Below are 18389 nucleotides of genomic sequence, written 5' to 3'. Positions count from 1 at the left end.
TGCCATAGGCTACTGGAAAAATCTTGATTTAAATCGCTGCCTTTTCTTTGATTCTTATTCTTTCTTTATTTTATTCGGGAGATGATTCCAAATAAACAGGTACAGAAGCTATAATTGTAAACCACGATTGAATTTATGGAAGCATTGGTTTATACATTCCTCTTAATATCTACTCTAGGGATAATTTTTTTTGCTATCTTTTTTCGAGAACCGCCTAAAATTATAACTAAAAAAATGAAATGATTTTTAATTATCTTAATTGGAAGGCTCATTACTCCAATTAGTCCCGTATTCCTCGAATGGATCTCTTAATTGTTGAGAGGGTTGCCCAAAAGCATTATATTATGCGTACCCAGTAAAACTTGCAAGTAAACCAGATATAGAGATGGCGACTAAGGTTGCTGATTCCATTATTATATAATTTCAAGATCACAATAGGTCTATGATAAGATTGTTTATTTATAGTAGAATGATATACAAAGTTAAAAAATCTTACTGAATACAAAATAATATTTATGGCTACACAAACCGTTGAGGGTAATTCTAGATCTGGTACTAGACGAACTATTGTAGGGGATTTTTTGAAACCATTGAATTCGGAATATGGTAAGGTAGCCCCTGGATGGGGAACGACTCCTTTTATGGGTGTCGCAATGGCTTTATTTGCGATATTCTTATCAATTATTTTGGAGATTTATAGTTCTTCCGTTTTACTGATGGAATTTCAATGAATTAGATTTACAAGAATCACAAAACCTCGCTTTTCAATACAAAAAGTGAAACTTTTAGTTATCATATTTTTTTATCCCCATTCTATTTCGGTATTTTGACCGTGAAATTTATTTGTTTCTGTATTTTTGAAATATGAGTGTGTGAATTGTTATAATTGATCCTATTGATAGTACAGAAAATGGGTCTGCCATCTTGATCGAGATAGTTTTATCCCGTCGGATAATCATTCTAGTATTTGGGGCATGGGATATATGAAATGGATCACAAAGTATTTGAACTATGATCCATACTCGACAAATAAGGAAGATCCATGAATGGCTTGTCACTATCTAAAAAATCATTATCTTTAAAATCGTATCTGATGTAAACCAATTTAAATTGCAGTTTAAGTTAGTATGAAATATAAACTATTTGTCATTCACGGATAAATAAGATAATACACTTTGGAAACCATAAATAATTTATTGAAAATTTCATTGGAATCATAGTTTCATGAGTACAATTTTAAATACAAAATCCATTCTTCGATTGTGGAAATTTTGACACCACCCCCATGTCATGCATAATACAAAATATTAGAAGCCTCACCACGATGATTGTAACACCCTAACTCAAATTTGTCGCCAGAACAGGGTTATGGATCATTACCGGTAATTACAAATCAAATGGACAAAAATTTCAAACATTTCATAACATGTTAACAATTACATCAGAACCAATCAAAATCATATATATTGTCCCTTATACGAGCCCTCGAGGCCCTAAATACGCTTTAGAAACAAGTCGGACTAAATCGAAAACTTAAAGAATTTTTCAAAAAACATTGAAAAATTTAAAATCTACAGGGGTCACACGGCCAATGACACACCTGTGTCTCAAGCCGTATGGGCATTTGAAATAAGGACACATGGCCGTGTCCCAGCCTGTGTCTGTGCCCATGTAACTCACTGACTTGGTCCACACGGCGAAGCTACACGCCCGTATGCTAGGTCGTGTACCCTTCGAAGTAACTTCACACGCCCGTGTGCCAGGCCATGTGCTAGGCCGTGTAACAGTCTGACATGCAACCCCTTTGCAAGCTACAGGAGATACACGGATGTGTCACCTGGCCATGTGCCACACACGGTTGAGACACACGCCCGTGTGGATGAAAATAGGCCATTTTACAAGCCCTATTTCTCACCCAATTTGGCATAAACCTACATCCAACATTATGCATATGAACAAGCCATATTAAGGCATCCAAAACAAGTATAATCAAGACTTAAACATATGGTATATTCACATACAACCAATATGCCCTTAGGTGCCTCAAATGACAATCCATATCATGTATAATTATGTACATAATTGGACCAAATAAGCCAACAACCTTCCAAGCAATTTGCATCATTTCATGCCACTTAGCTTACTTACCAAAACATACCAAAACTTCCCAATTAGTACCAATTATACCATTTTAACCTAACATCAATATACATATATACCTTCCACAACAAAGCACAAATTCACATCAAACCTTATGACATATCTAATGTGCACATTCAACAACTATTTCATTTTCCATAATTCAACCACAATTCACACCACATATCAACCATATTAAGACAACTTATGCACATCCAAAATATACCAACCACAAGCCAAATAAGTGGCCATAATCACAACAAAACATATAGGCCAACATTAGCCAAAATAAGTTATACATGCCATTATATAACATGCGATAGTGTGATATCTCCTAATTGTTCTAAACATGTTTTCATATAGCAATGACTTCCAACCGAGCTGATTTTGATGAAGCAGAGGTAATGCTCAAGCCTCTGTTCACGGAGCAGCTTTGAACGGTATGAGGCTTATATCTGAGGGCCGAGGAGGAGAGGCTAAGGAAGTCTTCTTCCAAATGTTGAATGAATGGTTCACTGAGTTCGTACAAATGAACCCAGCTGCTTAAAAACCTCCACACCGTCCTGTTCCCCAATTGGTTCCCATTATTCCTCAAGGTATGGAATCAGTCTGAGTTAGTAAGCCTCCTATTGATAAGATACGTAAGTACAGGGCCAAAAAATTCTGAGCTACAAATGAGAATGATCCCGAGAGAGATGAATTCTAGTTAGATAATATGATAAGGGTTTTTGATGAGCTATCCTATACACCAGCTGAATGTGTTAAATGTGCAGTATTATTACTAAAAGATACAGCGTATCAGTGGTGGAACAAGTTGATTTCAATTGTACTGAGAGAGTGGATCACCTGGGAATTCTTCCAAATCGAGTTCCAAAAGAAGTATATCAGTCAGAGGTTTCTGGATAAAAATGTAAAGAATTTCTAGAGCTCAAACAGGGTTGTATGACTGCATCAAAATACGAGTGGGAATTTGTCAGATTGAGCAAATATGCTCGAAGTGTATTCTGACTGAGACTGCTATGAGTAAGAGATTCGAAGATGGATTAAACAAAGGCATAAAAGATTCTGGTCGGAATTCTTGAGTTGAAAGAATTCGTTATACTAGTTGATCGAGTACATAAGGCCAAAGAACTGAGTAAAGAGAATAAACGTGCAGATTTTGAAGCTAAAGACTCGAGAAAGAAATCGACTGGGAAGTTCTATCAGTCAGTATCAAAGAAATTAAAAGAACATCACACCAGTTCTACTGCTTCTGTGGGATATTCTAGTAAAGACAGAGGTACCCCACGCTCTAGTCCTAAACCTCAAGCTACATCTATAGCGAGTGTGGTTAGCGTCAGAGATGTCAAACCTGAGTGTAAGCACTGTAACAGACCACATTATGGTAAGTGTCGAGGGAAGAACGGAGCGTGTTTCAGGTGTGGTTCCTTAGACCACTATCTTATAGATTGTTTAGAGAAATCCGAGAAAGAGAAAGTTTAAACTACGAGGCCAAGCAACACAATTACGAGAGGTAGACCACCTCGTAATCTTAAAACTGTGAGTGGCAGTCGTCGTGTAACGAAAGATTCTGCTGTGAAATCTGAGGCACGAGCACCAGTTAGGGCTTATGCTATTCGCGTACGAGAAAATGCTTCTGCGCCAGATGTTATTATCAACACTTTCTCTATTTTTGATACTAATATTACTACTTTGATTGATCTGATATCCACTCATTCTTATGTGTGAATGAATTTAGTGTCTAGTAAGAATTTACTTGTTGAGTCCACTGAATTCGTGGTTAAAGTATCGAACCCCTTAGGTCAGTATGTGCTAGTTGATAAAGTTTGGAAGAACTCTCCTTTGATGACACGAGGTTACAGTTTTTTGGCTGATTTGATGCTGTTACTGTTTGATGAATTTAATGTGATTCTGGGTATGGATTGGCTAACTCTGCATAATGCTATTGTAAACTATAGACGAAAGCTTATCGTATTAAAATGTCAAAATGATAAGACGTTTTGTATTGAATCAGATAATCCGAATGGGTTGCCTATTGTTATATCAACTATGTCAGCATAGAAATATGTGAGAAAAGGTTGCAATGCTTACCTTGCTTATGTATTGGATACTAAAGTGTCTGAATCGAAGCCTGAATCAGTGCCAATAGTTTGTGAATATCCCGATGTGTTTCCAAAGGAGTTACCTGGATTACCTCTAGTCAAAGAGGTCGAGTTTGCTATAGAACTTGTACCGAGAACATCACCGATATTGATAGCACCTTACAGAAAGGCTCCTACTAAATTGAAAGAATTGAAAGCACAGCTACAAGAGTTGACAGATAAGGGTTTTGCTTGACCCAATTTTTCACCTTAGGGTGCTCCGATTCTATTTCTTAAGAAAAAATACGGATCGATGAGATTGTGTATAGATTATCGTCAACTCAAAAAAGTTACAATCAATCCACTGCCCCGTATTGACGATTTATTCAATCAATTAAGGTGCTACAATATTTTCAAATATTGATCTTCGTTCTGGTTACTATTAGCTACGAGTGAAAGATTCAAATGTGCCGAAAACTTTATTTAAATCCAGGTACAAACACTATGAATTTCTTGTGATGCCGTTTGGTTTAACTAGCGCACCTATAGTATTTATGGATTTGATGAACAGAATCTTCAGACCATATCTAGACAAATTTTTTGTGGTATTTATTGACGATATTCTGATATATTCCCGAGATGAATCCGAGTATGCTGAGCATTTGAGAATTTTTTTGCAAACTCTTCAAGATAAACAATTATTTGCCAAAATTAGAAAATGTGAGTTTTGGCTTCTAGAAGTTGGTTTTTTGAGACATATAGTGTCAGCTGAAGGCATCAGAGTTGATCCAAGTAAAATTTTTGCAGTTGTTGACTGGAAACCACCGAGAAACATATCTAAAGTCAGAAGTTTTCTGGGATTAGTTGGCTATCACCAAAGATTTGTTAAAGGGTTCTCAATGATAGCTACACCGATAATGCGATTATTACAGAAAGATGTGAAGTTTGAATGGTCTGATAAATGTCAACAAAGTTTCAATCAGTTGAAAGCACTGTTGACCGAAATACCAGTTCTAGTTCAGCCTAAATCGGGTAAAGAATTTGTGATTTTCAATGATGCATGTTTAAATGGATTAGGTTGTGTTTTGATGCGGGAAGGAAAAGTAATATCTTATGCTTCCAGACAGTTAAAGCTGCATGAAAAGAACTATCTGACACATGACTTAGAGTTGGCAACAATTGTGTTTGTGTTGACAATTTGGCGACACCATTTGTTTGGCAAAAAATTTCACATATTTACCGATCACAAGAGTTTAAAGTATCTAATGTCATAGAAAGATTTGAATCTAAGACAACGTAGATGGCTCGAACTGTTAAAAGATTATGAATTGATCTTGATTATCATCCTGGAAAAGCAAACGTAGTTGTTGATGCTTTGAGTAGAAAGTCCTTGTTTGCTCTGCGAGCGATGAATACACAACTGACGTTATCTGATGGTGGCTCAATCTTATCCGAGTTAAAAGCTAAACCGATATTTTTACAGTAGATCTATAAAGCTCAAAAATGTGATAGTACGTTGTTACCTAAATGGGTACAGTGTGAATTGACTTAAGATTCATAATTTTAGATAGGACCTGATGACTGCTTATTGCTCAGAGGTAAAGTTTGTGTACCGAAGAATCTAGAGCTTGTTTAGAGAATCTTACATGAAGCTCATAGTGGTAGCTTATTTGTTCATTCGGGAAGTAATAAAATGTATGATGACTTGAGATAGATGTACTAGTGGCTGGGAATGAAATGTGAGATTTATGATTTCGTATCAAGATTTTTGATATGTCAGCAGGTTAAAGCTAAACATCAAGTACCTTCAAGACTGTTACAACTAGTGATGATACCAGAGTGGAAATGTGATAGAGTTACTATGGATTTAGTATCGGGGTTACCCCTATCACCGAGAAAGAAAGATGTCATCTGGGTTATCGTTGACCGTTTGTCGAATTCTGCACATTTTATTTCGGTACGTATAGATTTCTCCCTTGATAGATTGGTTGATTTATATGTCTCTGATATTTTTAGATTACACGAAGTGCCAGTCTCCATTATTTCGAATAGAGATCCACGGTTTACATCGCAATTTTGGAGAAAGTTATAGAAAGCTCTTGGTACACGGTTGCTTTTAAGCACTGCATTTCACCCTCAGACCGATGGTCAGTCCGAACGTGTGATTCAGATTCTCAAAGATATGCTTCATTGTTGTGTATTAAAGTATGAAGGCAACCAGGAGAAATATTTACCGTTAATTGAATTCACGTATAATAACAATTTTCAGTCGAGTATAAAAATGGCACTATATGAGGCTCTGTATGGTTGTAGATACCGAACTCTATTATACCGGACCGAGCTCAGTGAGAAAAAGATACACGGGGTTGATTTGATTCGTGAGATTGATGAAAAAGTGAAAATAATATGAGATAGCTTGAAAGCAGCTTCAAATCGTCAGAAATCGCATGGAGGTCTTAAACATAAAGATATAGAATTCCAAGTCGGCGACAGAGTATTCTTGAAAGTTTTGCCCTAGAAAAAGTTCTTCGGTTTGGTCGCAAAGAAAAGTTGAGCCCGCAATTTTTTCGGGCCATATGAGATTACAGAAAGAATTTGACTTGTTGCATATCGATTAGCTTTACCGTCAAAACTTGAAAGAATTCATACTGTCTATCATGTGTCTATGTTACGATGGTACCGATCTGACCTTTCAAATGTCATTTCCCCAACAGATATCGAGATTCAGTCTGACATGACATATAGCAAAGAATCGATCAGAATTTTGGCACGAGAGGTGAAAGAATTGAGAAATAAGAACATAACTTTAGTAAAAGTTCTCTGGCAGCGACACGGAATAGAAGAAGCTACCTAGTAACCCGAGGAAGCTATGAGAAAGCAATATCCGAACCTCTTTTCTGGTAAGATTTTCGGGGACGAAAATTCTTTTAAGGGGAAGAGTTGTAATAGCCCGTTTTCAGTGAAATTAGAATAGTGGTTTCGGGACCACAATTCTGAAGTTGAAATTTTTATTTTATTATTATTTTATGGTCTACCACATGATAGTATTACCGTATAAAAATTTTGTTAAGAAATTTTACCGTTTACATGTTTAATTTGATAAAAAGGACTAAATTACGTAAAGTGCAAAAGTTCAGTTCTAATAGCTAAAGGTATTAAATAGCTATATAACTTTAAAATGGAAGTCCTTATATGGTAATTAGACCATTTGTGAGTTAGTGATAGATGTTGGCTTGGCAATTTTGTAATCATTAAAGTTAATTAAGATTAATTTTGGAAATTAGTAATTATATGTTATAATGAATAAAACAAATGAAAAAGCCATCATCTTTTAATTGTTTTCATCCGAATTTAGAAGGGGAGAAACCATTGTTGAAGCTTAACTTTCGACAACCCTAATTTCTTCAATTAGGTATATATTTTTAATATGTTTTTAATGATTTCTATGTTTTCAGGATCGTGGTAGCTTAATCTAGCTAGCCCGAGGACTGATTTGTGAAACTGTTTAACTATTAGGGTTTTACCATTGATGAATGTATATGAGTTTTGAAGTTTGATGATAGAAAATGAATGGTTGTTATTAGATAAACAACTTTTGAAAAGGAATTTTTAGTGAAATTGTCAAATAGGGATTAAATTGAAAAATAGGAAATATTACATGGTAAAATTGTGAAATAATTGAAGTATAGTTCTTTCCAAGGACCTATTTGATATTCATCCATAGTGTGTTGTGGTAAAATTGAGTAAATTTCTATTTTTATGAACTAGGGACTAAATTGCAAAGAAATTAAAAGTATAAGGGCAAAATGGTAATTTTGCAAAATATTTGTTAGACTAAATTGAATGTGAAGTATATTGAATTGGGTTAAATTATCCATATAGATCCAGTCAGACCTCGTACAAAGTTAGGTCAAGGCAAAGAGAAAATCTCGGATTAATCGCCTCCGTATCTACATATACTCATCGAGGTAAGTTCGTGTAATTAAATTGTGTATTTATATGTTTTAATTGAGTTATATGTATGCAATTTGTATAATTTCCATATATAATTACCGATCGCATATCTGACGACGTACGAAAATTATCGAGTCTCGTTTGAACCTTAGGAATTCATAAGATACAAATGACATGTCATTAGGGATTACTGATTCTCAGCTTGTATGAGCTTACCAATTGCAGCTCGTGAGAGCTTATCGATTCTCAACTCGTATGAGCGTACTGATTTATAGCTCGTGAGAGTATACCGATTCATAGCTCGTATGAGCATACATGAATAGGAATTGACAGATTACAGCTTAGCACACTATGTGTGAGCTATGCCGAGTATCCAATGATATTCTAAATGGTTCAACAGGCAATGTTCTCTTACGAGATCATATGAGTTAGATACGAACTATTTTAGGTATATACATGAGATACATGGAAATGATATTACATGATATATTGAAACATGAAATGGATGATACATGTATATGAAACTTGCTTAGTGGTTATGTTCATCCATGTTTATTGGCTATTATATGTGTTTTACATGGCTAACATGTTATTGACTATGTGCTTAGGCATTTGGCTAAATTGAGTTAGGATATGCTATGTTTACTTACCTAAATTGTAACTAAATGGTAAGTTAAATTCTATGTTATACGAACTTACTAAGCTTAAATGCTTACTCTTTATATATTCTGTATTTTTAGTGAATTAGAATCTCGTTCGGGTTGGAAGCTTGTTGAAGCTATATCACACTATCCATTGGCTCTTTTGGTACTTTCGTTGGTTTAATTTTGGTTATAATGGCATGTATATGTTATTTTGGCTAATGTTGGCCTATATGTTTTGTTGTGATTATGGCCACTTATTTGGCTTGTGGTTGGTATATTTTGGATGTGTATAAGTTGTCTTAATATGGTTGATATGTGGTGTGAATTGTGGTTGAATTATGGAAAATGAAATAGTTGTTGAATTTTCTACCTTTAAACACAAGGGAGTATCGATTAAGTTTACCTTGGTGTGTAACTTCGCGATCAAATTGCCAAGGCCGTCCAAGGAGCAAGTGTGTCGCATGCATTGGGACTACATCACACCATACTTCATCCTCATAATTCCCGAGCTTAAAAGTGACCAAGGACTGTTTCATAACTTTAACTTCGGAACATTCATTAAGCCACTGAAGGTGATATGGCTTAGGGTGTTTGGTACAAGGCAACTTTAAAGAATCCACCAAATAGCTACTCACTACATTCAAGCAACTCCCACTATCAATAATGAGTGAACATAAGTTACCTTTAATAAAACACCGAGAATGAAAAATATTGGTCCTTTGGTTATCATCATCTTTCATCTGAATGTTAAGGGTTCAGTGAACTACAAGGCATTGAAAATCAGCAAAGTCCCCTTCTTTTGGTGGTTCGACCAACTCTTCACCATTATCACTGTCATCCACAAGTTCTGGCATGTCTGGATCTGTTTTATCAGAGTCGGAAGTGTACTCACCATTATCTTTCAGAAGAAGTAATCTCGTGTTAGGGCATTCCCTACTATAATGACCACGCCCTTTGCACTTAAAGCATTCAATCTCACGAGTCCTCTTCACACTCGAATCCCCGAAATTGGGCTGCTTAGAAGGTGTTTGCGTTTTAATAGGAGCCCTTTTTTTCCAATCTGATTGCTTACTTCCATTACTTAAAGAAGACTTATTAGTAACAAAAGGTGATTTTGAACTCTTAAAATCAGAATTGGAATTGTTACCTCGGTAATATTGTGAAGTAGAGAAGGAACCAAACCTTTGTTCCTTTAGTTGTTGCTCAATCTCAATGGCTTTATGAACTGCTTCTTCCAAATCAATGTAAGTTTGGAGCCTCAATGTATTAGCTATCGGCCTGTTCAAACCATCAATAAATCGAACCATAGTTGTTTCCTCATCCTCTTCCACATTAGCTCTCTAAACAAGCATCTCCATCTCCTTAAAATATTCATCCACCGTCCTACTACCTTGAATAAGTCTTCTCAGCTTTGTTTTAATTTCTCTATAGTAGTGAGGTGGAATAAACCTTTTACGCATAATCTGTTTCAACTCATCCCATGTTGAAATCTCACCTTCATAATTCCGATGACGATTTACCCCAAGTTGAGTCCATCAACTTAATGCATAATCTGAAAATTCCAGCGCTGCTAATGCTACCTTTTCATCATCCGGACATTTATAGTACCGAAACATAAGTTCAATCTTAGATTCCCATTCACAATAAGCTTCTGGATCATTCTTACCACGAAATTGGGGAATTGTGAACTTTGGTTTTGCCAAAGAAGGTTGTCCACGATCATGAAAATCAAAATCAGTTCTAGTGACACGTCGAGGACCGCGCCTATGAGCAGGAGGCTGGTTATCCATATCTTCTTTAATTGGATCTCGATATTAAGACTCTTGATTCAATCGCACCTCATTGATGGTAGCAGTCAAAGCTCGAAGTGCAGCAGCCTGTTCGTCCAACTGTTGTTGGAATTTTTTAAATGTTTCATCATTATTATCACCTTTAGACATTTTCCAAAAACCTGCAAAAAATAAACACTCAACACTCGAAAATAAAAGTTAGCAAACCTCACCGTTAATCACTCAAAAAGAAAAATTAAATTCTCAATGAGGTAGAATTCAGTCTTGTGAGTTCTTTAGTAGAGTTTATATCAACCAATTAGAGAGTGTATGAGCCGAACTACCAAAGAATCCTAATTTGCACTAAGATGCCAAAAAACTGACGAGACACCAATTGATTCGTGTTGCACCGATGAAGAATTGTGCACACGTTTAACTCCTACTAACACAAGAAACAAGAAGGTGTTAGATATTGTAAAGGGAGAATAAAAAGCAAACAAATGAAAACCTACAGCTAAGAATCAATAAAAATTGCTGAAATCGAAAAACCCAAAAAACTGCGGAGTAACTTGACAACTTCGTTCGAGGTGTTCCTGATCTCCAAAAATCACGAAATTAAATTTGGAATGTCATTAAATATTGAATTTTTGATCTGGAAAGTTTGGGAACCAAACTCAACCCGCTGAATCTTTTTTTAAAATTTTTATTGGATTTCATCTTTTTCAATTTTTTTTTACTTTTTCGACTGAATTTTTTGTGGGAAATATTTTTTTATATTCAATCACAATGCCACAAATATGTATGTAAAATTTCAGATCAATCAGACAACATTTACCCACTCAAATGAATTTTTTTCGAAAAATTTTTCTGGGTAAAACTGCTGTTTGTAGTTTAAAAAATAGAGATCAGTTTAGAAATCAACCAAGAACACCCAAAACACCCAAAATCTGATACCAAATGATAAAGGGTTGCGCGCGGACCAAGATCGAGTTGCCAAGTCACGAGGAAACTCCTACGAGGCTCTAAACGATCAGATCTAAACGAAACAGAAAATTAAAGTTAGATACGAGATAGATCTGAAACAAACGACTAATAAATAACAAGAAACCAAGACACCCTTAGAGATGGTTATTCTTGGAAGCCAAGAATCGAATTGTGCTTAGGCAATGATTTCCCAACAGTCGACCCTATCAATTACGAAAAAGAAACGAATCAGATTTCAGATCAAAAGAAAATAATCAGAAATTTAATTGAATATTAGGGATTGGAACGGCAAGAAAGAAATAAAATAGATGGCTCAAACGATTTTGGAAGTATAGAAGTAATGCGAATCTGCCAACAAATCAATTCGGCAAAGAATGCCCAAATTCCAACAGCAGAATTTCACCCAAAAAGAGGAGGCAATAATCGGCAAGAACCCTAGAAATTAGGGAATTTTGGATCGATTCTCTACTGCCAAGAAGGGAACCGATTAGACGAAGAATTCTTGGAGTATAAACAAGGCTGAAACGCAAATAAGAATAGCAAAGCAATTAGATAAAGACTCAGCACAAGCAGAAATAAAGAAAAGAAATTGAACAGCAAGAAATTAAATTAAAATCCTAAGAAGCCTTGAAATCCCGAAAGACTTCACAACTTCCTTCAAACGGCTCTAATCTCCCCTCCAAAGAATATCAATGGCAAGAAGAAGGTTGAAGATGGCTCCCACAATCAAAAGATTGTTAAAACAACTTCTAAATAAAACTCAAGAGAGAATTCTTGGAGAAAACCTCAAAGAAAATTCTACACTCAACAAATCTGAAATTTCAATAAAATTCTAAGTAGTGAATACAAGGGTGGCCGGCCATGCCTTTAAATAGGCCTTAGACTAATCCTAATCTTATTAGAAAACTTAAAAATTAAACCTAATTAATAAAAGTAATAGGCAAATTCGGCCATGCACTTAAATGGACTGTTTTGGGCCGAATTTTAACATGTAACATTCTTAAAGCCTAAAATCTAAATTAACAATTAAAATGTTTACAAATTGGGCCATTTGACAATTTGGTCTGATTTTCAACTAATATGGGTGTATTTCTTGATTGGGCTTGGAATATTCTTATTGGGCCTTGCCTTCAAGAACTTGGGCTTGTAATCCATCTTTTACCGAAATTGAGCAGTTGATGCTCGTGACGGAGATCCAATGCGCTTTGGCTGCAAGATTCGGTTTCTTGGACCAAGATTTGAAATCTTGATTTTCTTGATTCTTGAAATCGCTCCAAACAGCAAAATTGGGCCAAGATTCGGTTTGTTGATTTTCTTGAAAACAAGAAAGTGAATCTTGATTTTCTCGTTCTTTTGTGTACGCATCTAAGGCCTTGCTAACGAACTCCTGAATGGTCCTATTTAGTTTGGAACGCATTTGTCGGGCCTTTGATCTTGTTATTGGGCCTTGTGGTAATTTGAGCCCATCACGTTCTTGAACTTGGGTTGGGCCTTTGTGACTCGTATCACTTAGAATATATCAATTTCAAGCATAATTCTTCAAGCAACCTACAACGGAAACTTTATAAAACTGTAACATATTATGAAATTGGTACATGGCTAGCTAAATCAAGCTCCCATGATCACAAATCTATAAAAATTACAAGAATAAATGCTTGGATTTCTTGCCTAAATGTATAGCTGAATAACCAAGGGTTTGAAAGTTTCTTCAACCTTTTTGTCTCTATGGACCACGAAAAAAGAGAAAGAAGATGATATTCTCTTTCTTTCCACTTAAATTTATATAAATAGTTTAATTAGTATATAGTTAACTTAATTAAATCATAATTAATTACCATAATCCACTTTTAATTTTACTTAGCGGAGATTGTTATCATTTTCCATTAACTTGTACTTAATAGTGGCTTATTAACCATTTTGACCCTTTGATTAATTGCTATCTAAGTCCCCACGCCTTTCGTCAATTAAAACTCTATAGCAATTGAACTTTACAATTTAGTTTCGAGTCTTAATTAACTATTAATTTGATAAAATTACTAGACCAATATTTGATATATTTTTATACTTGATTTACGAAATGGAGTTTCAAATAGTATTTTTCGGTACCATGAAAAATCAATTGTTACAGTATATTATTTATTATTATTAACAAAAATAATATTAATTGATGGGGTAAATATAAAAATATTAGGTTACTTATCATGAATAATGTCTTATAAATATAATAATAGAATTTATATACATTTAAACTATGGTGGATAATAATAATCAATAAAATTTGAAAAGAGTTTGATTTTTATATTGTTATTTTAATATTATTTAATAATTAATAATAACTAAATTCATATAAAATAATCATATATATAACAAAGTTTTAATTCATTTAATTATACATATGAGTTAATACAAAACAAAAATATCTATACAACTGTGTTGAATGATTATTGATAAAATTATATTAATTCTATTTTATTTATTATATAATAGAGTATTGATTCAAAATATTATTTTAATATTAATTTTATTAATAAATAATAAAAATAATATAAAATAATGTAATAAATATAAAAATAGATTAGAATAGTAATCACTTACTAATTAAATTAAGTCTTAATAAGTAATTGGTCTCTTTGTAATAAATATAAAAATCGCGATTGTAACAAATTAGTCGATTTTCTTTGTAATTGGTCTCTTTCTAAGTGTTGTAACTTGAACTTTAATATGGATTATCCTAGTGATAACCATAACATTGTTATTTCGGATGCAAATTAATTTGAGGTAGTGACCTTTGGGTCCTTTTTGTCAAAAAAATCTTCATAAGTAATATTATTTTATATTTCATAAAATAAAAATATATTATTAAATAAATATTTTGTAATTGATCATGTATTTTAAATAATTATTATTTACATTAATTAAATAAAATAAAATTATATAATTAATTTAAAATAAATAAACATGTGAATACATGTGCATAGAGATGTTCATGGAGTAGAGATGTTCATGGGTCGGGCGGGCCAGTTCTAAAAATTTTCATGTTCAAGTCCATTTTTTGGGCGAACCGGCTGGCCTAAAAAACTCATTTCACTATTCAAAAAATAATAAAATATTATATTTTATATTTTAATTGATATTTTATATACTTTTATAATTAAAATTTAATTTTAAAAATATTTTTTATTATTTAAATTGAATTTAGGCCAGACTGAGATGCAAAATTCCTTGTCGATCGGGCTGAGCAAACTACTCTACTCTTGAAAAAGTCTATTTAAGAGTTTAAAAACTCTAAAAATTATGTATCAAATCATTACTTATAATTTAATGTTATACATTTAATTTAACAACCATCTTGTGTGAAAACTCAACTTATTATCTTGAGGCAATCTTCTCACTATTTCTATTTTTGTATTTTACAGTTAAAAATAATGAATTGATTTGATTTCTTATTTATTATTCCAATTTATTATCCTTATCTTTTTACAATTAATATGAAATTAGAAAATATAAAAATATAAACACCTAACTTAATATAACGAAGGAGGCATGAATGGGAGCAGAAGACTTTCGTTGCTTACCTCATAACCCGTCTAAAACCATCAAGTTGTATTTTATGTTAGGCATCAAAATTTGTTTCGCCTTTTAATTTTATAAAATAAAAATACTCATTTTAATTTTTAATTTCTTTTAACCCTTGTATTATTTATCAAATCATTATATCTATAAATAATTAACCGGTAAGATGAATTCAATTATCTACCCTAATTACTCACATAACCCAAAAAAAATAAAATGAAATGACAAGTTTTTTTTTTTTTTTTTGCGTGGGACAGGAATCAAATCAGGGAATAAAGGTTTGTAGCTTTTAGATATTATTGAGACTATAGAGACAGAATAGACGGTGAGACTGAAAGGCCCTTTGGCTGACGCGTATTATTGTATTTTTATGCGCAACGATTGGTGAACTACAAAGCAGTCTTGGAAAACAAAAAGGAATTGACGCTCTTGTATGCGTCATGTACTGTAATCTAACAACCTTTTTCTTCTGTGATTACTAAAGGAAGACCACGGGAAAATTAGTGAACAGAAAGAGACGGAAAGAACACACATTTTACCCTACATGGCTACTATTAGTATCCAATAGCTGGATTCAACATCTCTGTATTATAACCATCATCAAGGCCAAGACTTACAGCGAAAAAGGAGAAACAATAAAGGGGAATCTGCCATTGGCCTGCCCAGAGATAATACCAAGTTCCAAATTCATATATAGGTACTGATATACATCACAACACTTGGTTACAACACAAATAAGTAATAATCATCTCTAGCATACACCCCTTTTCTTTGGTACAATGAAAATCATTGCCCAAGAAAAAAGAGGTTCATATGCTGAGATTCAAATTCTAAAGCTCCTAAATGCAGCCTTTTAAAGGTGGCTGCATAAACCAGGATTGGAATAAACCCGTTCTAGCAGATGGCATAAATCCAGAGATAAGACATACTGATGGATACTAATATTACCGTTACTTATATCAGTCATTTACAGGGCAATGCTACTGAGACTTTGTATGCAAAGCCGCCACACTTGAGACCATGGAGTCTACTCCACAAACATTGCGACCTCTGCATATTTTGTAATATCCGTCCTCTCCCCAGTTTGCTCCCCATGAATTCTTTATGATCCAGAAAGGCTTGTCCTTAAAGCGGATTGGGGAGTAACCAGCAGCTCCATACCCTACCAGAAGAACTCCATGATCCAAAGTTCTAAAGCAAATATAAGGACATGAAACCCCTCCCATATATGTCTGCATGAAAACTGCATTGATACCCACTGCAAGAACCAAAACATATTTAGATTAGATTCGTTCACAAATCAATGACCGTAACAGACACTCCAAACGGCATGAAACTTACCAGCAAGGGGACCATGCTTCACCAAATTAGCAGCGATTTGGTCCTCATCAACAGAAATGACACTGAAGTTAGAAACAGAGGCAGCGATTTTGGTCTTGTCAAATTTGCAGGGACCACGGTCATTCCCAATGTAAGGGTAATCCTTCTCTCTCTCAAGTCCACCAACCTTCAGGGTGTACTCGAAAGCAGAGGTCATTAGACCACCATTACACCCTGAGTCACACGCACCATATTGTTGTGGATCACACTGTAAAATACCCAATCTTTAGTTGAAAGATTGTTGTTTGTTAGATTGATAATTAATGCGTGTTTTTAGCCGGTAGCCAAATGTTAGCACCGAATTTGCAGCCAAAAACCATGTAAAAGAAAATTTTGAAATTACAGAACAGCATCAAAGTTTTCCCAGTTAATTAACATCCTTAACAGACAGTTTTCACCCGTCTAAAGCATCAGTCTCTACAATGGTTGTCATACTTCACAAAAACTGACAAGTTAGTTCAGTTGTTAGTAAATACATGAATTAAAATAGGTAAATTTTACTAATTTATTACAAATCAATTGTTAAACTACTTGCATATAACTTGCTACAAGGTTTAACAATATCAACCCAATTTAATTAACTTCTCATTTTTACTAAAATATCATCATTAAATTCGGATAAATTAAAATAATAGAATTAGGATTTTAATTCTTGTAAGTAGAAGGATAAAATTCTTTTGGTAAATAATCAAGAGATGTAAAGAAAAGTAAGAAAGATTGAAACCTCGTGATCACAATCAACAAGTTGCTGCTCACTCAAGCTTACAAGCTCTCCTGTCGCCAAATAATGGGCTCCCTCCAAAGCCCCCGTCGCACTGAACGACCAACACGATCCACAGGAACCCTAAATATAAACATAAACAAATAAGAATCATCATAAACAAAGCGAGAAATTTAACTAATGACATAAAAAGGATGATATGCTTGCTTAAACTAATTATATTCTAATATTACCTGGTCTTTAACACCAGTGACGGCGCCGTGGTCACGCCAGTCAAAGTCATCCGGTAAGTTGTCAGTCGGAAGGATAGGAGCCTTTTGAGCATCGGCTGGGAGCTTGAGCGGTTTCAAGCCTAGATACTGGCGGCGGAACTCCGATGGAGTTAAATCGGAAAACTTTGTGACGCCATGGACGGCACTGGGGTCCAGGAGCTGATGACGCTTGGCCCGACGCAGGTTAGCCTTGAAGACTCCCAGTCGGTAATCGTGCTCCTCCTGGGATGCGTAGGTTTTCCCATACTTGGATTTGAACAGCGTGAAGTGGTGCTCCGCGTTAAGGAGATGGTCATCGGAGTCCTCCTCGACACCACCATCGGAAACAACTTGACGGATGAGAGGATCGCCGTCGCTATTAACGTCGAAGACGACGGCCGAAGCAACGACGGAGGAAAGGAGGAGGAAGAGAAGAGAGAAGCGGTCCATCGTTGGAAGGGGATAAAGCAAAGAGCTCTGTGGAGTGAAGCCTTCAAAGAGGAAACAACGGATTATAACGGTGGTTCCAATATTATTGATAGGATAATGAATTTTTGACACGCGTTATCCTTTCGTTTGCTGAAATGAAAATATCCCGTTTAAGATTTGATATTTTTTTTAAAAAAGAATTCTATTTTAATACTCAAGTTGCTTAGCTTTTTTATAATTTTTGTGGGACTTGTTTTTTTATTGTTTTTTATGCTTACAAGAAGTCATTTCATTGCAAAATAGAAGAAAGTCCATACGACAAATACACACCAATGCCAACTTGGTCAAGAAGCACGGAAAACATCCCCATTTACATATTAATTAATCTTTCTAGAAATAAATTTGAGAAACGGATCATCACCTTACATCCAGGTTTCAGTCATTTATATGAATGAGTCATATAA

General features: G+C 34.6%; 1 protein-coding gene across 1 annotated transcript; it reads right to left on the bottom strand.

Moving 5' to 3' along the window:
* Window positions 1–15813: 15813 nt before the first annotated feature.
* LOC105793809 (cysteine proteinase 15A) lies at window positions 15814–18055 on the bottom strand. The gene is made up of 4 exons (XM_012622655.2): window positions 17479–18055; window positions 17249–17368; window positions 16486–16732; window positions 15814–16402 (listed from the first exon to the last, which is right to left on the bottom strand). Exons 1-4 carry the CDS (start codon window positions 17944–17946, stop codon window positions 16125–16127), a joined length of 1113 nt encoding a protein of 370 aa, XP_012478109.1. The 5' UTR covers window positions 17947–18055; the 3' UTR covers window positions 15814–16124.
* Window positions 18056–18389: the final 334 nt, after the last annotated feature.

The sequence above is a fragment of the Gossypium raimondii genome, chromosome 3 (assembly GCF_025698545.1).
Source record: "Gossypium raimondii isolate GPD5lz chromosome 3, ASM2569854v1, whole genome shotgun sequence".
NCBI classification, from domain to species: Eukaryota; Viridiplantae; Streptophyta; class Magnoliopsida; order Malvales; family Malvaceae; genus Gossypium; species Gossypium raimondii.
Note: the sequence above shows the minus strand (reverse complement) of the source record. Positions and strands in the feature narration are given on the sequence as shown.